Raw genomic sequence first — 21,479 nt, forward strand, 5'->3', positions numbered from 1 at the left:
CTATACTGCCTGCCACTCAGGTGCTTGGGGGGTCCAGCTGGAGCCCTTATCCCCAAGGCCCCCACCAAGGCCCGGCAAGTCAGCAGTAGCCAAATATCACAGCGGAATTTATTGTGTTTTAAGAAAGACTACAAAAAGGTAGAAAACAGCTCGGCACACTAGACTACCACACATGTGGACACTTTCACCGCCAGGGGAGGGGAGGCCCCGAGGGGTAGGGAGGGGGAGTGGACAAGCCACCCCAAAAGCTGTAGCACACGGAGCACACAAAATAGTGATTTTTATACAATAGGTCAGGTTTTTCTTTTTTTTTTCTTTTTTCCTTTTTTTTTCCGCTTTTTGCCAGAAACATCTATCTCACAGGTTGAAAACACTGAGAAAACCGGAACAGATAAGGCCATGATGGTTGGAAAAAAACCCAACAAGTTACCAACTCCGCTCAGGCGGCGCTCACAAATCGCACAATAGTCATGTGGGGGGCAGGGTCGCACGCACGGAGGAGAAGCAAGGTCTCCAGGGGGAGTAGGAGCATGGAGGTTCCATTACAAACCAGCGGCGAGGAGGGCCCAGGACTCAGGGTCTTGGATCTGATCAAGCGGAGTACCCGGCCCTGGCTGGGGCAGGCACGGGCACTTGGAGCAGGCCCGCTGCCCGCAGCAGGCCCCTCCGGGCTCCGTTGCCCGGTCCAGCCTGCTGCTCTTTGGAAGCTGGAGGCAGTGCCCCTGCTGCCCTTCCCCTATCCAGGCCAGGCAGTGCCCCGCTCTAGGGCTGTGGGGCAAGAGAGGGCCTAGCTCTGGAGAAGATGCGACACCCACGGCTTTAATTGCACTTATACCAAGAAGGGGGAAGCGGTGGGGTTGCTGGGGGAGGGGTCCCAGGACTGCTGCTGACAGTGACGGGTCCCCAGGTGATGCCCACCTGTGCCCACCCGGGGCTCAGGGCTGGGCCCAGGACAGGCTGTGCAAAGCCAGCGAGCTGAATAAGTTAACAGTTCCGCAAGGGAGGGGGCCTGCCTGCCTGCCCCCTGGGGTGGTGGGGGAGGGGAGGGAGATGTTGTGGCCTTCGGGCCAAGGGGCCAAGCTGGCTGCCCCAGGGGGCACCTGGGCACGGCGGCGGGTTCCTTAAGGCACGTCTTTTGTGTCAGAGTTTGCAGCTGCGGCTCCGCCCGGCCCTGTGATTGTGCGGCCCCATAGGGGGCGGGGACCCCCTTGCCTTCCCTGTCTCGGAGGCCCCCTCCTGGCCCTGGCCGAAACTGGAGCGGTGACAGCGAAGCCACAGAAGCTGTGAGGGACCCTGGCGAGGAGAGGCGGCGGGGTAGGGTGGGCGGGCGGGGCGGGGGGAGGCCGCGGTCTTAGCTGGAGGGCAGCGCTTGCACGAAGAGGCCGCGCGCGTCCGTCCGCGCCAGCTTGGCCGGTGGCTCCAGAGCCTCGGGGCCCAGCGCGGGCGACTCGCCGCCGGCCGCGAGCGAGATGTCCTGCGGCAGCTCATCCTCGCTCTCGTCCTCCTCTTCCTCCTCCTCGTCTGTGGCACACGGGCCAGGCCTGGCTCAGTGCGGGGCAGCGGCGCCACCAGGCCTCCGCTGGCACCTCCTCCACCCCAGCCCCCCTGTACGCCGCCGCCTTACTCAGGCCCTGGGTAGGGAAACTCTTCACTTACCTTTGTCCGGGTCCAAGGAGTTCAGGGAGGTAGCCAGGTTGGCGAACTGGAAGGAGGGGAGAGGAGAAGGGGTGAGGGTCCAGCCGAGGGGCGCCCCGCCCGTGCCCTCAGCGTCCCGCCGCGCGCACCTCGCCCATGACGGCGATGGGGGTCTCGCCCTTGGCCTGGGCTACGCGATGCTCGATCAGGTAGTACATGTACTCATCGTAGAGCAGGCGGATGAGGTGGAAGGAGCCGAAGCTGGCGGCGCTGCGCAGGGTCAGGTCCCGGATCACCATGGAGCTGGGGCAGTGGCAGAGAGGAGACCCTCAGACCCGGACTCACCCCTTCGCCCCCATTCCCTGCCGCAAAGACCCGAGGCTTGAGCAAGCCTAGCTACCACAGCGTGGCCCCACACAGGCTTCCCTACGGCGTCCATGAGAGATGGAGGAGGGCCCTAGCCCCGCCCATCGTCAGCAGGACCCCCGCCTTCAGAAAAGGCCCGTGAGCCCTCTGGAGGCAGGGCTTTCTGTGGTCCCACCCTCAAGGGGGCGTATCCTCATATAGGCCCACCCTCCCCGAAGAAGCAGGGCCTTCTCTGGTCTAATTTTGGCCTGGCCCCAGAGCCTTTTCTGGGTCCAGCCGCGGTAGGAGGAGCTTCCTCTGGCCCAGCCCCTTTCCCGCCCGTATCCCGCCCAGCCAGCGCGCACCTGTAGAAGGACCACTTGAGGAGGAAGAGCTTAGCGGCCTTGGGGAAGCCGGCGCTGCCCTGGTATGGCTTGAGCACCTGGCTCACGACGCCGTCCAGCCAGGCTGCCCACTGCTCCAGTGAATTCTGCTGCTGCAGCGTCACTTTGAAGTCCTGCTCTAGCCGCTGCACCACGCGGTCCTCGCAGCGGCACACCCATGAGGCCTGCTCCTGGGACACAGCGGGGCAGGTGCCCGCGGCTCAGCTGGCGCCCCAGGCCTGTCCCACCGGACCTACCCGAGCTCGCCTGCCCCGTCCGCGCTCACCTGCACGTTGGCGAAGTCCACACGGTTGAGATCGCTCAGCATCTGGTTGATCTGCGCGGTGTTCTGCAGCACAGCGCGCGCCGCCTGCGCCAAGTGGTTGAGCGACGTGTAGCGCCGCAGTGTCTGCGCGAAGGCGCCGGCCGCTGCCACCTGTGGGGCCCGAGGCTTGTGGCTTCTGCGGAACCCACCCTCGCCGTCCCCGGCCCCACCCACTGCAACCTCTGTGAGCCTTCCTCCTAAAAGAGAGGGATGTACCTTTTGCTTTTACTGGGGGGGACCAAAGGGTCGGGATTTCCAAACTTTGGGTGTCCACCAACTCAAAGAATGAGTCCAAATAAATCAATGTGGGTCTGAACAGCATTATTATTTTTAATGAAAAAACACAAGAAAATACCAGAAGCCACGGCTCAGAAAGGGCATTGCTTCCATAACCTTTTGTTTCATTTTGTTTGGATATTATTCCCTTGAATGTCAGCTCCGGGAGGGCCAGAGTTTTGGCCATCTTGGTCACTGCTATGGTCCCAACACTGAGAACCATGCTGGGCACACAGCAGGTGCTCAATAAATGCATATACAATAAATGAATATCTAAATCTTGCCAGATCAGAAGGGCTTCCCCCCTAGATCCAGCTTCTACTCTCCCGGGGCCCTGCCCTGTGTCCAGCATACCCAAGGGTCATTCTTCAGACATTTAGTTCTGTTTAGCTGTCATGTTATCATCTTAAAGACTTAAAAAAAAAACAACCTTTTCTTTCTTTTTATTATTATTGTTTGCTCAAGAGCAAGCACATCCCATCTAATTCCTCACATCTTGGTAGTTAGTGAATGTGCAGCCTTGATGAAGAGGGCCATTATTGTTGCCTTATAGATTTTCTTTTTTTTTTTTGTCTTAGATTTTATCTCATTCTGAACACAAAAGCACTTTCTGTTGAAGTTATCTGAAGAGAACTAGTTCAAGTTTGCACTCAGTTTTTATTTTTTTAAGATGCTGTGTTGCATACAAAAATACCACAAATGGGTTGTTTCAGAAGTGTGCACCCGAGGAAGCTGGTTTGTAAAGACAACGCCCAAAGTTCATTCCGAGGGAACAGACATGAGGACAAATCTTACTGCCTCTGTCGGGCACAGAAGCCGAGGCCCCCAACCCACAGCCCCTTAGCCAGGAAGGAGGAGCCAGGCTGTGGGCCCAAGGTGGCCCTCAGCCTCCCTCACACACTCACCTTCACCCGCAGCATCTCCTCGGGTATGTTCACCATGGCATGGGTGAGCCAGCTCTCCAGGCTCTTGGCAAAGTTCCGGATCGCTTGGGTCAAGGCACCTGTGGGTGGTAGCGAGGGCTGGTCGGGACTCGGGGGCGGGGTGGGGCGGGGTGGGGGTACCAGGGGCCGCGCACTCACTGGGGATGGGCCGTAGCACATCAGGGATGAGGATCTCCACCAGGCCCTGGTACAGCACGTTGTCACAGTGCTTGGTCCACTGGAGCACAGGCTCGAATTTGGAGAGGAGCACCAGGATGGCCTTTGGCAGCCGCTTCTCAGCCTCATCGTGCCTGTGGGCACCCACCCCACCCCAGGGTCACAAGGACATTCCATGGTCGCATATCCAGAGTCAGAAGGGCTCAGCACCCCCACCCCACCCAGGGCTCAGGCAGGTACTCTCTGCTTCTCGCGGACCCCCAGGGTGAGGCTGACCCAGGCCACGATGCCCCTAGGGTCAGAGAGGGACCTTACACCCTGCATACCAGGGCACAGGCACCTACCCACCACAGGGAGGAAATGGCTTGGGGGTCATGTCATCCCATACACCGAGCATCAGACTGGTACACATGCACATGCTTGAGCGGGGCTCAGAAGGCATGTGCACCCCACAAACTGCAGGGGTCTGACAGGAGCCCCCACCCCTGCATGAAATCTGAGCTCTGGCCCCCTCAGCCTTGGGTGCTGACTCACATGGTGCCCAACCAACTTCCTTTCCCACTCCCCGCCTCGACGCAGAGGCACTCACACAGCCAGCGGCGGCGCCTCGCTGGGCTGGCTGAGGTTGTACCTCCAGAAGGTTTTCCACAGTGTCTCCACCAGGGTGAACTGCAGGTTCACCATGACATCGACGATGGCCTGTTGGGGAGGCTGGGTGTTCATGAGGCTGGGCGGCTGCATGGCCCTCCCTTGCCCCTGCCCGCTGCCCACAAGCCCTACCTCACAGTGTTCCCGGTACAGGACCTGGAAGGCCTTGATGTCTCCAGGCCCGACGCCCTCGGGCAGCACTTTGCCCTGGAGGTCAAGCTCTGAGAAGTCAGGGAGGCTCCTTGAGGCATCTAGGAACAGAAGAGACACCATGAGGCCCCTCATCCCCCACCTGCCTGCCCCCTCAAGCCTCATCCTGGGACCCCACTAAGTTGGCACCACGTTGCTATGAAACAGAAGTTCCCCCATGTGCAGTGGGGCTGATGAGGTCCAGGGAGGGCAAGTGAACCATGCACACTTTCCAGGACCCGAAGACCCTGCCAGAGGCCCCACCCCAGAGCCCAGGGAGCCCTCACCCAGAAACTGCTGGTACTGCTGGACCTGGGCACTGATGTCCGACAGCCCAGTGGCCTGCTGTGGGCCCACGGCCACACCGTTGGTCATGCCCTCCATTTTCTGAATGGGTTTGAGCCTGGGGAAAGGATGGGCAGGCGGCTGGAGCGGGGACGGGCTGCCATGCCCTTCCCTGCCCACCAGCACTGGGCCTGGCCCATCCTCCTACCTCTGCTTCTGTGAGAAGGGTTGGCCCCGCATAGCCATGTGCTGCTGGTCTTCCATCAGCCGCAGCAGGGGAGAGCTGGCCTTGATGCGCAGGCCGTAGTAGTGGTACTTAGAGTTGCCCCTAGAAGGGAGGCAGAGGGTGAGGGCTGGGTTGGGGGAGGCCACCAGTCGTCCCCCAAGAGCGTCACATCACACCCACCTCCCCTCTGCTAGGGGGCCAAACAGAGCCCCATGTTCCACAGAGCTAGGGGTGCTGGGCTGGGGAAGTGCAGGGACTGTGGGTCCCAGGAGAGGCCCCCACCTGCAGACCGAGCCCTGTGAAGCCAGGGCCAGTGTCAGGGGGCGAGTGCTTAGCAGTTATTTGCTGACTGCTACTCATAACAATGTGCCAGGCACTGTTCCGAGCACTTAACACATACGAATCCACGTGTTCCTCATCCCTACCCTACGAAGGGTGCTCCTGGCATCCTGGATTGACAGATGAGGAAGCTGAGACACAAAGAGATGCAGTACTTTGCTCAAGGTTATGCATGTACATATGTTTGAATGAATGAATGAGGTGCTGTCTAGGGCCTAAGCTGGGAGCTGGAACCAAGTGACGAGCAGGGCTCAGTCTGGAGAGGTGTGAGGGGGTCACAGAGAAGAAGCGGGGAAGGGTGGGATCACAGGATGGCTCCTTGCTCCTTCCTAAGTGAATTCACTGCCCCACGACCCTGAGTAAGTACTGACTGTGTACATCCCCCGCACTCTCAAGGGATGTGCATTTCAGCACTGGAAGACAGATCAGAAACAAGAGAAGTAACATAAAAGGCCTGTTGGAAGGTGCTAAGTGCTGAGGAGAAAAAGTAAGGGGGAGTGGATGTCAGAGAGGTGGTGGAAGGCTGCAGTTTTATTTAAGTGGGCCAGGAGGTGTTTGATCAGGAGATGGGGAAAGACACACAAGGCACAAGGCACAGCCAGTGGACAGGCCCTGGGGTGGGAGCAGGCACGTGTCAGAGGAGCTGTGAAGAGGCCAAATGGGGCTGGAGGGGAGTGAGTGAGGGTACAAAGGGGAGCTGAAGCCCTCAATAATGTGGGGGGAGGGTGAGCCTTGTGGCTGCTGGGGGCTGTCAGGGGCAGGTGGCCCCACCTGGTACCGAGACGTCGGGTGCGCAGGCCCATGAAGACTGAGCGGATGAGCTTGCCGAAGGACGCGGCGTTGACAGGCTCCAGCTTCTGCTCCTGGCAGTGCAGCAGGTAGTGGCAGTAGAGGGTGCTCCGTGGCAGGCTCACGCCCTCAGCCGTCTCGTAGTTGTCCAGAAGCCACTGGACCTGGGGCCCGAGGGGGGACAGGAGAGTGCTAACTGCTACCATTTCTCAACTGCTCGCTGCTCAGCACTCTCTATATTTCTGACTGTGATCCTGACAACCCCACAAGAGGGCACGTTGTCTCACAGTCACCCATGGGAACTAAATCTGATGGAATTCTCTAGGACTGCACTGTCCAAATCAGTCACCACCAGCCACACAGAACTATTTAAATTAATTTATGCTGAATGGAAAAAGCCAATGTCAAAAGGTCACATGAAGTAGGATTCCACTCACAGAACATTCTTGAAATGACAGTGTTACAGAAATGGGGAACCGATTCATGATTGCCAGGGGTTAGGGATGATCGGAAGGAGGAGGGCAGGGGTGACTCTAAAGGTGGGAGATCTTTGCAGTGATGGAACAGTTCTGCATGTTGATTATGGTGGTGGTTTCCCACATCTTTCCATGTGATACAAAGACAGAAGCAGACACCAGCCTGGTACCAATGTCAGTTTTCTGGTTAGATACTGAACTGCAGTTACATAAAATATAATTAGTGGGGAACCTGGGGGAAGGGGCCACAGGGATCTCTACTATTTCTGCAGCTTCTGTGACTTTACAATTCTTTCAAAATAGTTTTTTAAAAAACCACTCAGCTCAGTTCCTGGGGCCTGGAAACTCACATTTCAAGTGCTCAATAGCCTCATGCAGCCAGAGGCCTCTGCACTGGGCAGCACAGAGAGAACATTTCTATCACCGGAGAACGTGCTGTCAGACAGCACTGTTCTAGTGAGCCATGTTTTCAGGACCCATTAGTGGGTCATGAGATCAGTTATGTCAGCATTTAATAAAACAGACTAGAAGCCAGGCCACATGGCTTGAGGGAAGGCTGGCCTTCCTAGAAAGCTTCCGTCTTGGTTATGGGGTCCACAGTGGGTTGCCATGGGAGAGGGCAGTAGTTAAAAATGAGGGGAAGCCATCGCTCCAGATCCCAAGCTCCAAGAGGGACAGGGACCACTCCAGGAGCACCCCGCCACAGTAACAGAGCTGGTGAGGGGCCCGGTCAGCGTTAGGATCTAGGGCTGCTCCACAGAGCTGCCTCTGGGCAGAGGGAGTTTATCTCTCTGCCTGCCAGATGGACACGAAACCTTGTTCAGAGCAGCTCCTCCCAAGGTGGCGTCTGCCTCTCCATCCCCTTGCCGTCTATCCGCCATCACCATCTACTATCTGAGTAGATGATGCTTCTGGGGTATCACCTCTGAGAGCTTCATGCAATTAGCCGAGGCCCAGAGAGGCTGAGTAACTTGTCTGAGGCCACACAGCGAAGATTTAATTCCAGGCCACCTTCACCTGAGCACCCTGGCACCAGGCCACCCCGGCTCCTGTTGATGGTGGCCCACAACCACCACCCACCACCTCCAGCCAGGGTCCCCCCACCCCCACTGCCCCGCCTCCTCCGGGGCCTGGGCTGGCACTTACAGTGGCTGGTGAGGCACGGGTGGTGTGAGAGTAGGACTGGCTGGCACTGCCCAGCATGTAGCCGCCTTGGATCACGTAGGTGCCTGCTCCGCTGCCACTGCTGCTGCCGCCGCCGCCGCCCCCACCACCGCCTCCCCCGCCGCCACTGCCACCGCCACCACCGCTGCTGTTGCTGGCCCCACTCCCACTGCTGGTGGAGCTGGCGACCACCTGGCTGCCGGACACGTACATGGGCACAGAGCCACTGCTGGCCACCGCCTGGGAGGTGGCAGGAGTGCTGACCTGGGCAGCTGTGCCCGCGGCCTCGTAGTAGCTGGTGCTGGCGGTCTGCGTGTACAGCGGCGTTTCGGGGTAGGGGTAGGTGCTGGAGCGGCTGTGAAAGGAGAGGGAGAGAGTCAGGGGACAAGAGCTGGGTGGCCAAGGGGCATGACTGAGGGGAGTTCTGCAGCAGGGGACCTCTCAGAAGGGGAGGGTGAAGCAAGAGCCCTCCATACTGGACCAGTCATCACCCCGAGTGCTTGACGAGCAATTTTTCATTTAATCCTCAGAGCAGCCCCTGACTTGGGAGTCCCCACTTCAGACATGAGCAAGTGGAGCTAGAAGGGCCAGGTAACTTGCAACAGGCCACGCACTTCACTCAATCATAAAAAGAACTACTGAGAGCCTGCTGTATGCTGGGCACTGCTCTAGGTATGGGAAATCCAATAGTGGACAAAGCAGAAAAGGCCCTGCCCTAGGGGAGTTAACGTCCTAAGCGAGGGAGCCAGAGAAGAAGCCAAGTGCAAAGGTAAGTCAACAGCACTGCGGAAGGTGGCGTGCACCAAGGTACACGAGTCAGGAAGGGGGTGTGGGGGGCTCTGCTTCTCAGTCCAGTAGCCACCTGGAGGGGCTGGTTGGTGATGACTGTCGGAGTATAGATGGGTTTCCCTTTGACCCAGTGATATATCCCGCCCTAGAGAGTTCTCCAGCTACCCCAGAACCTGCATCAGGTGAGGTGGGCTCAAGGCTGCAAGTCACTGCAAGAGAGTAAAAATGACTGGGGCTCCATCTTTAGTGGGTTGTTAAGGTAAAAGGTGATGGAATCCTACACAGGGGTGAGGGAGGAGGAGGGAGGTTTTGAGGTCCTGCCAAAGAACAAGCCCCAGAACATCCCATTAAGTGAACAAAAGAGGTAGGGAAGGGTGTGGATGGTGCCTTGGGAAGGAAGGAGATGATGTGGCATTTCATAGCTACATCTGCCATCTCTGAGGGGGTGGAGGGCCCATGGACATGGGGCAGGCACCTCACTAGACATGGCTGGACACAGTTTTGATTTTTCAGTCCCTCCTAATATATTTATTAGTGATTTTAAAACATACATTCAATTTTTTAAATTCAGGAAGAGAGGGAGGCCAGTCAGGAATGGTCTGGCTCAGAAGGTGCCAAAGGATGAAGGGGAGGGAGTCTTGCGGGCCTCTGGGGGCAGCAAGGAGAGAGATTGGGGTGGGGCTGTGTGGTCACTAAAGGTGAGCATCGCCCATCAAACCCCAGGATACAGCTCTTGCTCACTATTTCCTGGTTCAGATGCATCCACATCTACTACTCAAGTGACACTGAGTGCGTGACCTGAGCCAGTGCTGTGCGCCTGCCGGCCCTCCTCCCCCAGCAGGGACCACAGTGTGCCCAGCACCCCACACGCAACACGTGCTCCCAGAAAACATTGCTTCAAGAGCTATTTGCTGAAACAATAAACGAATGTGTGTGTCTCTGGACACAACCTGGACAGGCCCAGGGATGGAGGCCCAGAGACTATGACTTTGGTCAGGGCGAGGAACAGGGCCAGCGAAGAGCTGGGAACATGGTAATGACCCACTGTGAGGGAGAGACAAGAGATACAAGAACTTCACAGCAGAAGAAGCCGATGGCATCGGTGGACTATGTGTGATCACGCACTATAATCAACAGAGGAAAGAATTCAGTCAGAAGCAAAAACAGACCAGGGGAGGCAGAAGGAGCCCCTACGGGCCTTGAGAGCCAGGCTCTTCTCTGGAATGCCCTCTGTGGTCCCTGCCAGCTCTGGTCAACGGCACAGATAAGACTGGCAGCAACAGAAATAAACCGACAGAACTACAAGGAAACTGGATGCCACGACTCAGGTGCTGGGGCCACTCCCCTGGGGTCAGCCACAGCATCATGACCCAGGGTCTGAGTCATTCCATGAACTAATCCACCCCCAGTGGCATGCCCAGAGGGACAGGCGACAGGGATGTAAGAAAAAAAGATCAGGCAAATGCAAAGAAAGCCAAATGAAACTTCCAAAACACAGACACAACAACTACAGTAACTCTGAGTCCTGGAATTATTACCACAGAAACTGGGAGATGGAAGGTGGTGTATGGAGGGTCCCCGGTAAGAAGCCAGAGCCGGGGTGAGGGCAGGCCTGGGGCAGACATCTGCTGATGTGGCCCATGCTAATGCTGAGATGTGTGCAGCACCAGGGAGTGGAAGTCACCTATGGGTTGCCTGGGTGGGGACTGGCTACGTCATTCAGGCTGTGGCTGTACAGAGGAGTATCATACAGCGGTTAAGAGATGACTGGTACCCACATGGTCTAATTAATAGTGGAAGAGCTTTGAGATACGTGGCTAGGGAAGAAATTAGGGACAGAACACACTGCCTCTATTTCTGAACAAAGAATGTGGGTAACTTCAATTCTCAGAGTATCTCTGGGAGGAAACAAAGAAACAGATCACAGCATCCCCTCCGGGGCAGGGTTGCGGGTCAGGAGTGAAAGAGAGTTCTTTTTTCACTGTTTAGCACTCCCTATTACTTAGAAATTTTTATCTTGTAAATTTTTTTTTTTAATTTTTCACTTTTGTTTTTTGGGTTTTTTTGCAAAGAACCAGCCCCACCTGACTCCAAAGCCCTAAGCTATGCTGAGATGCTTTTCCCAGCCTGCCAGGGTCCCTCTGTTTTGCCTCTTCCTGGTGGTGGCAGGCTGCCGTTCGGGAGTACCCACCATCTGATTTGTCACCTGAGGCCTTGAAGGCTGGCTGCTCCACTGAGGGCTGAGGCCTCAAGTCCTGGGGGGTCCTGGGGAGACCCATGCCCCTCCTCCTGTCCCCTCCCCCAGCACTCCCCCCCACTCACATGGCGCTGGCCGTGTAACTGGCATCGCCGCCCTCCACATACTGCACTTGGCTGGAGTACACATGTGGGACTGGCACCTGCTGGAGCTGCTGCACCTGGTGTGGGAGGAAGGGTATACAGGGTCAGGGGTGGGCCAACTCCTTGCCTCTGCTTCTAAAGGTCTGGCAGCTGCCTAAGTTCGCTGGGACACCTAGCTGGAAGGCTGCACTTCTGGGCTCTCTGAACACCCTGGACTAGGCCAGGGGTCAGAGGCCCACAGGCTGGGAATTAGGCACAACTGTGTCAGGAGAAGCCAAGACTCTCTGCTTGGGCTGGGGACAGCAAGGGTGGGGCCTGAGGTAAGGTGGCCAGAGGGGACCCCAGACTCCTACTGTGGGTGTGAAAGTTGAACTCCAGGGGCAGAGCCAAGTTCTGGGACAAGGCTGTCACTAAAGTCGATGCCTGGAACTACAGACAAGGCCTCAGAGTTGGAGCCTGCATCAAGGACATACCCCTATGAACAGGGTTGGGGGGGTGGGGGGTTCACAGGATGCTAGGGGTGGAGTCGGGGCCAGGGGTGGGGCCCCATTTGTGGGCCAGAACCTGGAACTACAGACAAAGCCTTAGGGGCGGGGCCTGAATTCCCCCACCCCATCCCCCACCCCAGTCTGTAGGGGCGGAGCCTGGGACATGGAGCCCGCTTTAGGGGAATCAGAGGCGGGTCACCAGACTGGCCCGGTGGAGGTGGGGGTCTACAAGGCTTGCGGGGGCCGGGCACGGGCCGGGGCCAGCGCATCCCGCCCCGCCCGCCCCTTGCACCCTGCCCGTGCGTCCGCCACCTACTTTGAGGGCCGTGGCGGCCGTGCCGAACACTAGCACCTGGGGGACTCTCTGGATCCTGACCCTCTGGTCGGGGCTGGCTTGGGCCGGGAGCCCGGGCAGTGGCTCGAGGACCACTTTCTGCTGCGGCAGGAGCAGGTGCGGGGGCAGCACACCCACCAGCTCCACCCATTGCTCGGCGCCCGGCTCGTAATGGGGCGGCGGCGGCTCGGGGCTGCCTAGCTGCGGGGCCTCGCCGCTGCACGCGGGCGGGAGCGGCGGTGGCTCCTGGGCCAGCACGCCCGGCCCGGGCCCGGGCGTGGGCGGCCGGGGCGGCGGCTCCGGTGGCGGCGTGGGCCGGGGCTCTTGCTGCTCTGCCTTCCTAGCGGGAAACTGACTGCCTGAGCTCTGGAGGACAAACAGAGACACTGTGGGGTCACCGGGGGCGGCCGCGGGCGGGGCTCCAGGCCTCCACCGCCCACCAGGCTGCTGAGCTCAGGCAGCAACCCGACCAGAAGATGCCCACCCCGAGTCAGGGAGGGGAGAATCCAGGTATCTCTTAGCAAATCCTGGGCCCTGAACTGCCAGGTGCGGGGAAAGAGGAAGGCAACAGGACCGCGTCTGCAGCCCACGGAGCCCAGGGTGAGGCTGGGGTTCTGAAGGCTCCAGCTGCCTCCCCCACACCCAGATAGATCCCCTCAGGGTAGCTCCACACCCTCCCTGCGGCCTGAAGGGACTGCACCTCTCCCCTCCCCAGCCCAGCCCAGGGCCCAGCCCTAGTTTGCCCAGAAGTAGGTGGGGGAGACACACACCTCTTGAGCCACATGGACTGGCTGGAGCCCTTGCACTGTGAGCTGCTGCACGGGGCCAGCTTTGGGCACCTGTGGAGTGGCCTGGACCACAGACCTCTGGGGAAGGAAAGGTGAGTCAGAATATGGTAACCATGGTGAGGATGGCTGCCCACTTGTCCCCAAGCACCACGCCCTGCCCACATGAACTCGTAAGCCTCACAGCAGCCCGGTAAGAAAAGAGTGAGTCCCTGCTCTCCACCCCAGCTCCCTATGTGGGTTATCTCACACCCCCACCTCCATGATGCTGACTGTCCTCACTTCTGTGCTCACTCTGCGTCCTCAGGCACAGAGTGAGGGACAGAGGCTGGGGGGAGGGTAAATGCTGAGTGATGGAGCCAGGTCTTGAACCTAGGTCTAGAGGTTGAGGGAGGCTGGGAGGCCAGGCAGCAGAGTACCTATGAATCCCAGGGTGGGGTTTCTGCTTTCCTCCAGGGAAAAGGTCTGTGGCTTTCATCTGGTTTTCCAAGGGGCTGGGAACCCCTCAACTTGAGTGGTAGCAACCAGATGACAGACAACCCTTGCTTCTTAACCTGCTCTGGCCGCCATGGCTGGCAGCTCGAATGAGGCCTTCTGCAGAAGATTGGGCATGGATTTGGAGGCTGAGGCCTCTCCCTGAGCCCTTTAGGGGTGAGCCAAGACTTGGCCTTGGGGTTTTCTCCAGGCAAATGGGCTCAAAGAGGTCCAGGTTGTTTTCTGAAGCCATTTCCAGGGCCCATTCAATGCGAGGTGCTTTCCACCAGGACGGCATCTCATCCTCACAGCAGCCCCAACCACACTGCTCCCAGGCCCCCAGGGCAGAAGCCATTATTTAGATGAGAATGCACAGTCTGGAGAGAAGCAGAGGTGCTTGCCAAAGGCCCAGGTGGCAGGGTGGGGCTGGACCCCCATCTGCTTGTCTGTCACTGGCCTTCCCTACAGCAAATCCCACGGACAGCTGAAAGAGGACGCAGAGGCCGCCTGGCCAGGACCCCTCGCCCCTGCCACTGCCCGCCTTGGCCTGGCACCTCTTGGGTGACGGGGACACTCTGCGGGACACTGTGGACTTGCAGCTGCTGCGACACCGTGCCCGTGGGAGCCCCAGCCGTCTTGCTGGAGGAGCTATTGGCCTGCACCGGCGACCGCTGCAAGGGAAGGAGACACGGGACTGTTGTGTGGGGCAGCCGGGACCTGAAGCAACTCTGCTCAGGAGGGCTGTCCTGAGAGCTATCTGGAGAGGGCGGCAGCCAGTGGGCATGTACCCAAACCACCAAAGCTGGTAACCAAGTGCATCCCATGGTCCCTACCACAACCCCAGTCATCCCAGGGCAAGGTTCAGAGTTCATCCCAGAAATGCTGCCCTGGGATGAAAGAGGGTAGATGAGGGGATCCCCACTTTCCAGATGAGGCACAGATGGGAAGGGATGTGTGCAGAGCCACACACCTGTGAGTGGTGGCGCCAGGCACTGAACCCAAGTGTCCTGGCTACAGAGCCCCCATTAGCTCTGGGCCATGTTATGTCAGCACGTCGATGGGCAGTTCGTATCATCAGCTATTTTACACACAGAGCACTCTGCGCTCAGAAGGCTCCGAGGGCCTGCCCAGATTCCCCCAGGACTAAAGGTCTGAGCCAGGGGTCTGACCTTGAGCTCCTGATGCTGACACCCATGCTCCTGGCCACCCATGGCTTGCCTGCCTCCAAACCCTCCTCAGTGGTTGGGGGTCCCCAGAATCACCCTGTGCTTGGAGGAGGAGCCTCTCCCCACCCTGTCAAGGGTAAAGGGGCCCACTTTGCTGCCTGGGATGCAGTGCCCTGAGCCAGAGCTTCGAGGCTTATCTTGACCCAGTGAGGGAAGCTGCCTCCTCCTCCTGGAGCCTGACACTCAACTCAAAGCCAGCAGAGCTAAGAATCTAGTGGTCAAGCCACCCCACCCAGGGTCTGCAAGGAGTCTGGGGGAGTGAGTCCTCATGCCTTTGGGGAGAGGGGCAGGGAGGGTAGCCAAAGGGGCCACCACCTACCTCAGGGGGCGAGTGCACCTGCTGGGTGCCATGCACCGTCAGGGAGACCTGGCCACCCTTGCCGCCCGGGGCTGTGCTCTGCACCACCAGACGCTGCGTAGGGAGAGCCTGGAGCCAGGAGGGAGAAGGACCACAGTTCACTGGTGACAGCCCATATGGTTTTAACAAGCACCTGTGTGATACCTGGCGATGTCCTGGTACTGCACACATATTAGCTCACGGAATCGTCCCAACAGTCCTGATGCCACAGTCGCTCCCCCACTTCACAGAGGGTGACAGTGAGGCCCAGGAGAGCGAAAGTACTTGCCCCAGGTCCTGGATCCCATAAGAGACAGAGCCAAGGTTTGTGTCCAGGGAGCCTGGCTCCACAGGCCACTTGAAATGTGCTCTCACCCTTGAAACCAGACAGGACTTTGTCCCAGACTGTGCTGGGCCCCGGCACCCACTGTGCAGCCTTCCAGGGGACAGACCACGGTGCACTCACAGCCCCTGTGCTGGCTATGGGCTCTTGGTTCCTAACTGGCTCTGGTTCTCTGCTTTGGGACATTGGGACTGGACCCACAAGCCACACTCCTTACAGTCAATCCTTAGTTCTGTTAAGATGACTCCTGCAGTTCCTCCTTCCCTGACGGGCCCTGACACAGCCTCACCAGCTGGAAGCAGCAGGCGGGGCAGCCCTTGGATAGGACCCATGTCCTCGATGCTGGTGACAGCAGATCCAAGTGGGCCATAGGGGTTGCTTCTCCACCTTGCGGAGGCTGCAAGGGCGGGGACTGGATGCGAAGGCCTTACCTGCTGCGGCACTGGGATGTTGGTGAGCTGGAGGGGTGACACGTGGCCAGGCTTGGCCTGCACACTTGTCTGGACCAGCAGCCGCTGCGGGGGAAGGAGTAAGGACCTGAGCCGTGCTGGCTTCCCCCGGGAGGCCAGGCCCGGGTGGGTGGAGGGGCGGTAGCAATGAACATCTTGATAAGAGCAGGTGAGCAGATGGTTCTGGCAGCGGGGGGCGGGGGGGGGAAGGTACCTGCGGCCACAGCCCCACTGGCCCCTCATGTGCCCCCTCTACCCACCCCTGGGGGAGGGGCGTGTCCTACCTGCTGGGTGCCCTGCACCTGCTGAACCACCTGAGTGGGGACTCCAGTCTGGCTGGCCGTGGAGCCTGGGCTGGCCTCTGACACAGTCTCGCTGGCCCGCATGGCACCTTCTGTGAGGAAAACGTCACCAGGTCAGCTCTGCCTGCTGCCCCTTCCCCTATCCTGAGCCTGAGCCCCATGGGGATGGGACGATGCAGCCTGAAGCCACAACTACAACGGGGCCAGACCTCTCCGAGAATCCTGCCTGGCCCCCACCAGAGCTGTAGCTTCAGAACACTGCCCATTGGGGTGGACTGGGGGCCACAAGGAATTATAATCCTTAACCTCCTCCTAGAAGCAGCCTCACCCCTACCCCTACCCTCATCGACCCGAAGTCAGACCAGAAGGGGTGACTGAAAAGCCATGGTGAGGCTCAGAGGGATGATGGATCCCTTTAACCAACAGACAGGACTGAGGATAGTTAACTAACACCGCCCTCCCCACCCCCTACTCCGGCCAGGGTCCTGGCAGCCTTGGAAGGTGTTGGAGCCACCATCCTTGAGATAACCCCTGGCTTCCCAGGTATGGAAGCTGGTCAGAGGAGTAGCCCCAGAAGGCCTCCTAGCCTACGGCCAAACACCCACTTCCTCTCCAGCATCCCAGCCCCCCTATCCTCAGAGCGGTGGGGGTGGCTGAGGGCTTGGAGCTGGGCAGGCGGGTACTCACGCTGACAGGCAGCCGAGAAGAGGGAATCATGGAACATGGTGCCCACCCGCTCCCACCCAGCCCCTGCCCCTCATCCATCCAGGGGAGCCTGCCTGGCACTCCTAGCTCCTTGCCCACCTCTTCAGGAACAGCAGGGTGTGCAGGCGGCTTTATACCGGCAACCTTGGGGATCTAATCCCCCCAGTGGATGCAGAGCTCCTGGCTGCCCTCTTGGGATAAACACGTCCCTCCCAGCAGGCACAGCCCGAGCAGGGCCCTTGCAGGGCTGGGGCCACGCTGTGGGGTCAGGAGGGAGGCTGGTACCTGGAGATGTTATCATGAAGGCGCAGGTCAAGTTTCAAGCACGGCTTGCTAAGCGATTAACGGGGGAGCTGGGGTGGGGAGAGGCATGGAGTTCAAGTGTCCCTGACAGGCACTGGCTGGGAGACCCTCATCCTAGCCAGGACACCATCTATCCCACCCGCTGTGTGGCCTGGTTGCTCCCAGTAGTTTCCGAGGCATGGTGGGGCTAGAGGCACACATGTACCTGTCCTTCCACCAGCGTGTGGCTGGAAGGAGCCAAGGTCCCAGCCCTGCCCTCTGGGGGCCCCATGGTGGGATTGGAGGGAGGTGGGCAAGGAGTAATAGGAGGAACTACAGCATTTCCAGTGCCCTAGGCACCGCACTAGGTCTTCGTGGGCAGCTGGAGGTGGAAAGAACTTTTATTACCTCTGTTTTCAGAGAAAGCAACAGAGACCGGAAGATAGGAAGTGACTTGTCTGAGGTCACCCAGTGGAGAACTGGCAGGCCAGGACACAGGCCCATGTTTGTGCCCACATGAACCCTACACCATGTGTGGAACCCAGAGTCATGGGTCAGGCCTAGGCTGAGGCCCCAAAGGCAGTGGTGTGCAAATTCAGGCATGCAGGTACAGGAAGACAGTGAGCTGGGAGCCTATGCGGACACCACAAGGTCCAGAGCATCCCTTTGGGGTTCAGACTCCAAAGCTGAGAGGTGGGCTTCAGCTGTGTGGGGAGACATGGAGAAACACCTGGCCAGGACAGAAAGGTCATCGCAGGTAGAAGCAAGGAGCTCAGGGCTGAGTCTGGGGCAGAGCATATGCATGTGTATATGCTGGGTGGTGGGGAGTGGTGGCCAGAGGTGGGGCAGGCACTGGGACAACCCCAGCCTGCTCAGCCAGCTGCCTGTGCAGCCAGTTCCGGGAGGCACTGATCCCTCTGTTTTGCTGGAATCGTTCTTTGCAGCCACTTGGGTTTCCCTGAACGGTGACAGAAGAGGCCCTCACTGAGCTGGCCCACGGGGAGAAACCTGAGAAAGCCCCGAGTCACGTGACAGGCCCGACACACCTGGGTGTACACGGGGCACAGGGAGCCAGGCACAGCCCAAGGGACAGTGCCTAACCAAGGAGGCCTGTGGCAGGTTTAGCCTGGCTCAGGGTGGGCAGCAAGTGAAGGGCTGGCCCCGGGCCACCTCCTAGGCTCCAGGGCTCTGATGAAAACACCAAGATTGATTTCTGAGTGGCACCCTGAGAAGTGGGAGGCCTGGGGACTTGCTGAGATCAAGCATCTGCCTGGGACAGGGAAGCCCCGGGAAGCAGTCTTGCCCATCTGCTGCCTCGGGGGTGGCCCTCAAGGCCGAAGCCCCATGCTTGCCAGGCCAGGAGGGCACACCGGGCCACATCATGAGGATGAGCAGGTGAGGTTCCAAAGTCTACTCTTTGGACAAAGGGCCTCCTATGTGTGAGCCCATCTGCCTGTGACCACTGTGTCTTGCCCCTGCTGTGTGTGTGTGTGTGTGTGTGTGTGTGTGTGTGTGTGTGTGTGTGTGTGTGTGTGTGTGTAGGGGGACCCTTTGAGTGCTCGTATCAGTGTGCAGATTCCATTCTGAGCATATGCACGCCCAGAATGGAGGGCCCCGCCGTCTCAAGTCTCTAGTCCGGAAGCGGCAGCTCATTTCCTGTCCCTCGATCTGATAAGCGTCTCTTCCTCCCTGGCCGTACACTTCCTCATTGAGATCTACTCGTGCCTCAAATGCCACAGGCTACTTGGAGGAAGACAGAGGGAAGCCTGAGAGGCTTGGCTCCAAGCAGGGGCCCAGTTCACCATGGACAACAGATGGGACAGTCTGGCCCTCCCCTTCCCGAGCCTTTGCTCCCATGGATGATTTCAGTCAAAGGCTCTTTGGGGGGCCTGTGGGTCCTTGCTGCCCGCAGGGTCCTAGGTCCTTTGTCTGCCCTGATCTTTGTTTCCACATCTGTGCTTGAGATACTGACAAACACCCTCCCTGTCCCTCTCCCGGACACAAGTCTACTTGGATTCCCAAGGACTCCCAAGTGAGAGAGAAGCAGGGAAGAGAGGCTGTACGTGGTCCTTCCTTCAGCCCAGCCCGATCCCCTTCCAGCAGGCTGGTTTCACCTTCTGAGGAACGGCTGGTAGAGACCCACAGCACCCTCCTTCTGTTCGACTTTCGGGTGAGAGCCTGGTGGCCTCTGAGCATGGGGATTTATGGATCTAGAGGACTGTCCCTAAGCAGGGAAATTTGAGCTTCCTGCCCACCACCTCCAAAGTCACCTTAGGGCAGGGCTCACAAAGATTGGGCTAGATGAGCTGCTTCTGGGGCTGCTCCTGGCTGGCTTCCAGCCTGGGCTCCGGGTCTGGGTCCAGGGCCCCTCCCTGCTTCCTCCCTGTGATTCCCTGGGTCCCTGGTCAGCTCAGATTGCTTCTGGCTCTGGAGGAGCCCCAGGCGCCTTGTTGCAGCCTTCGCTGGTGTCAGTTACACCCCCACCTCCACCCGTAGGAATGGCTTACATGGCCCCAAAGCCACCCTTAGATAAAAGGGACACTAACCTGGGGGAGGGTTATGGGGGAACCCTGGGAAATCACTGCAAGGGGATGGGGGGTGGTCAATGGAGCAGCAAGTTTGGTGACAACGGCACAAGTCAACCTCCTCTTCCTCAGAACAAATCAAGGAAGCATCGTCCAGCAACCCTTCTGGGGACGGGCTCGCTCCTGTCAGGACCAGAAGCAGAAGGGAGATGAAATTCCCTAGGACCACTATGAAAGAGAAACCACTGCCCAGCCAAAGAAGGGAGGCTGAGATTCACACCAACAGCCCGTCACACCAACACTGCAACCTGTCCACAGAGTGCTCAAAGCCTAACGGTTGGAGTGGGGAGGCGGGACAAAGCCCTTGACCTCTAAGCACCAGGGCTTCTCTCTAGGAGCGCTGGGAGGAACTACAGAAGCCGAGGGAAGGAGAGGAGGCAGGCTGGGACTTCGGGTGTTCTGGAGTCTGAAGCCACGCACCTATTCTAGACCCTTGCTCTGGGGACCCTGGACACCCGAAGCAGCGAAAGCCAGCACTCAGGAGGTCCAGGGCCAGTAAGATGTCCTGGAGGCTATGAAAAGTCCTCCAGTGGTGACAGGCAAGCCCTCCTACTTGTTCTTAGCTGTGCAGGGGCTGATGGGATGTGAGGGCTGAACTGGGTCAGGCCAGTATCTGCAAGAGATGAGCCACCACAAAGTCTGGGGTGGGAGTGCTACAGGCAGAGAGCACCACAGGTGCAAAGGCCCAGAGACGAACTGAGTCTGGAAGGTTTGCAGAGACCCAAGAAGGCCAGTGGGACTGAAGCAGGTGTGCAAGGGGCAGGTTGGTACCAGGTGGGGCTGGATGGCCAGCAGGCCTTAAAGCTAGAGTCGGGAGGTTGGACACTTGTCAGCAGGGGGACAGGGAGTGTGGAGATTTTAAAGCCCTTTCCTGTGGGCTACAGGGGGCCAGATCTCCTATGGCCAAGAAAGACCAGACCAAGGTTTCTCAGTGGAAACATCTGGGTTGAACTGGGACATGATGGGACCTAATCAACAGTTGTCAAGGGACTCCCTCTGGTTGTGGTGGGGCGAGCTGAGGCTGGACCAGGGTGGGCGCTGTGGAACTGGGAGAGGTGGTGGGTTCTGGCTGAATTTAGGAGATGGAACCAAGAGGCCTTGCTTGCTCAGGATGGGTAAGACAGGCATGAAGGCTGACCCAGGCTTAGGGGTATTATTTACTAGGTCAAGGAAGTCTCGAAGGAGGCCAGATCTGAAGAAGGAAAAAAAACCCCAGACTTCTATTTGGCCATGCTGGTTTGAGAGGACTCTCTGACTGAGTGGATGGGCTGCAGGTGGTGCGGGCTCAGGGCTGAGGGCCAGGGCACAGACCTCAATGTGGGCACTATCAGCATAGAGGTGGCATCGAAAGCTGAGACACCGGACAAGGCCACCATGGAGGAGCAGTCACTGGTGCAGAGAGGAGGCCTCAGGTCACTGCTGAGGTCACTGCTGACAAGGTCAGAGGAGGAGAAAGCAGCAAAGAGTACCTAGAAGGGGTGGCAGGGAGGAGGGCAGAGACCAGGGCAGGAGGACCCCTCTGGGAGGAGGAGGACCAGTGTGCCAGGCGCTGCCCAGAGGCCAAGGAAGAGGAAGAATGAGTGATTTGTGGATCGACAAGATGGGGGCTGTGGGTGGCCCTGACTGGGATGCTGGGGAGGGAAGATGCAGGCAGCTGAGGAGAGAGCACCAGGTGAAGGGAGGAAGGTTGAATCCCTTGAGGAATTCTAACTTCAAGGGAAGATACTCAGGTGGCAGTTGAAGGGGGTGCAGGGACTGGGGGGGTCCTAGTTAAAATGGAAGCTGTTTCCTCTTTGCAATCTGGTGGAAGAGACCTGCAAGAGAGGGGCCAAGTGAGGCGGCCAGGATGGCTGGAGCGAG

The 21,479-nt window shown here is 58.7% G+C and overlaps 1 protein-coding gene across 4 annotated transcripts in view; it reads right to left on the reverse strand.

The window, feature by feature from the left end:
• Nucleotides 1-94: 94 nt before the first annotated feature.
• The window catches only part of RFX1 (regulatory factor X1), a 30,086-nt gene continuing 8,701 nt past the window's right edge, over nt 95-21,479 (reverse strand). For 2 of the 4 annotated variants that reach the window (XM_064479902.1, XM_064479903.1), the window contains 19 exons: nt 16,030-16,139; nt 15,728-15,811; nt 14,936-15,043; nt 13,945-14,061; nt 12,902-12,997; nt 11,292-11,386; nt 8,163-8,535; nt 6,523-6,704; nt 5,395-5,514; nt 5,189-5,304; nt 4,845-4,963; nt 4,654-4,763; nt 4,047-4,198; nt 3,870-3,967; nt 2,650-2,799; nt 2,346-2,554; nt 1,785-1,938; nt 1,657-1,702; nt 95-1,521 (listed from right to left, as the gene is read on the reverse strand). In XM_064479902.1, coding sequence (XP_064335972.1) covers nt 1,352-1,521; nt 1,657-1,702; nt 1,785-1,938; nt 2,346-2,554; nt 2,650-2,799; nt 3,870-3,967; nt 4,047-4,198; nt 4,654-4,763; nt 4,845-4,963; nt 5,189-5,304; nt 5,395-5,514; nt 6,523-6,704; nt 8,163-8,535; nt 11,292-11,386; nt 12,902-12,997; nt 13,945-14,061; nt 14,936-15,043; nt 15,728-15,811; nt 16,030-16,139 — 2,609 coding nt within the window. In that variant the 3' untranslated portion in view covers nt 95-1,351. Of the gene's footprint in view, nt 1,522-1,656; nt 1,703-1,784; nt 1,939-2,345; nt 2,555-2,649; nt 2,800-3,869; nt 3,968-4,046; nt 4,199-4,653; nt 4,764-4,844; nt 4,964-5,188; nt 5,305-5,394; nt 5,515-6,522; nt 6,705-8,162; nt 8,536-11,291; nt 11,387-12,901; nt 12,998-13,944; nt 14,062-14,935; nt 15,044-15,727; nt 15,812-16,029; nt 16,140-19,580; nt 19,743-21,479 lie in introns of all 4 variants that reach the window. The other 2 variants (XM_031437434.2, XM_064479901.1) reach the window with 2 other exon arrangements.

This window comes from Camelus dromedarius, chromosome 27 (genome assembly GCF_036321535.1).
Source record: "Camelus dromedarius isolate mCamDro1 chromosome 27, mCamDro1.pat, whole genome shotgun sequence".
Lineage (NCBI taxonomy): Eukaryota > Metazoa > Chordata > Mammalia > Artiodactyla > Camelidae > Camelus > Camelus dromedarius.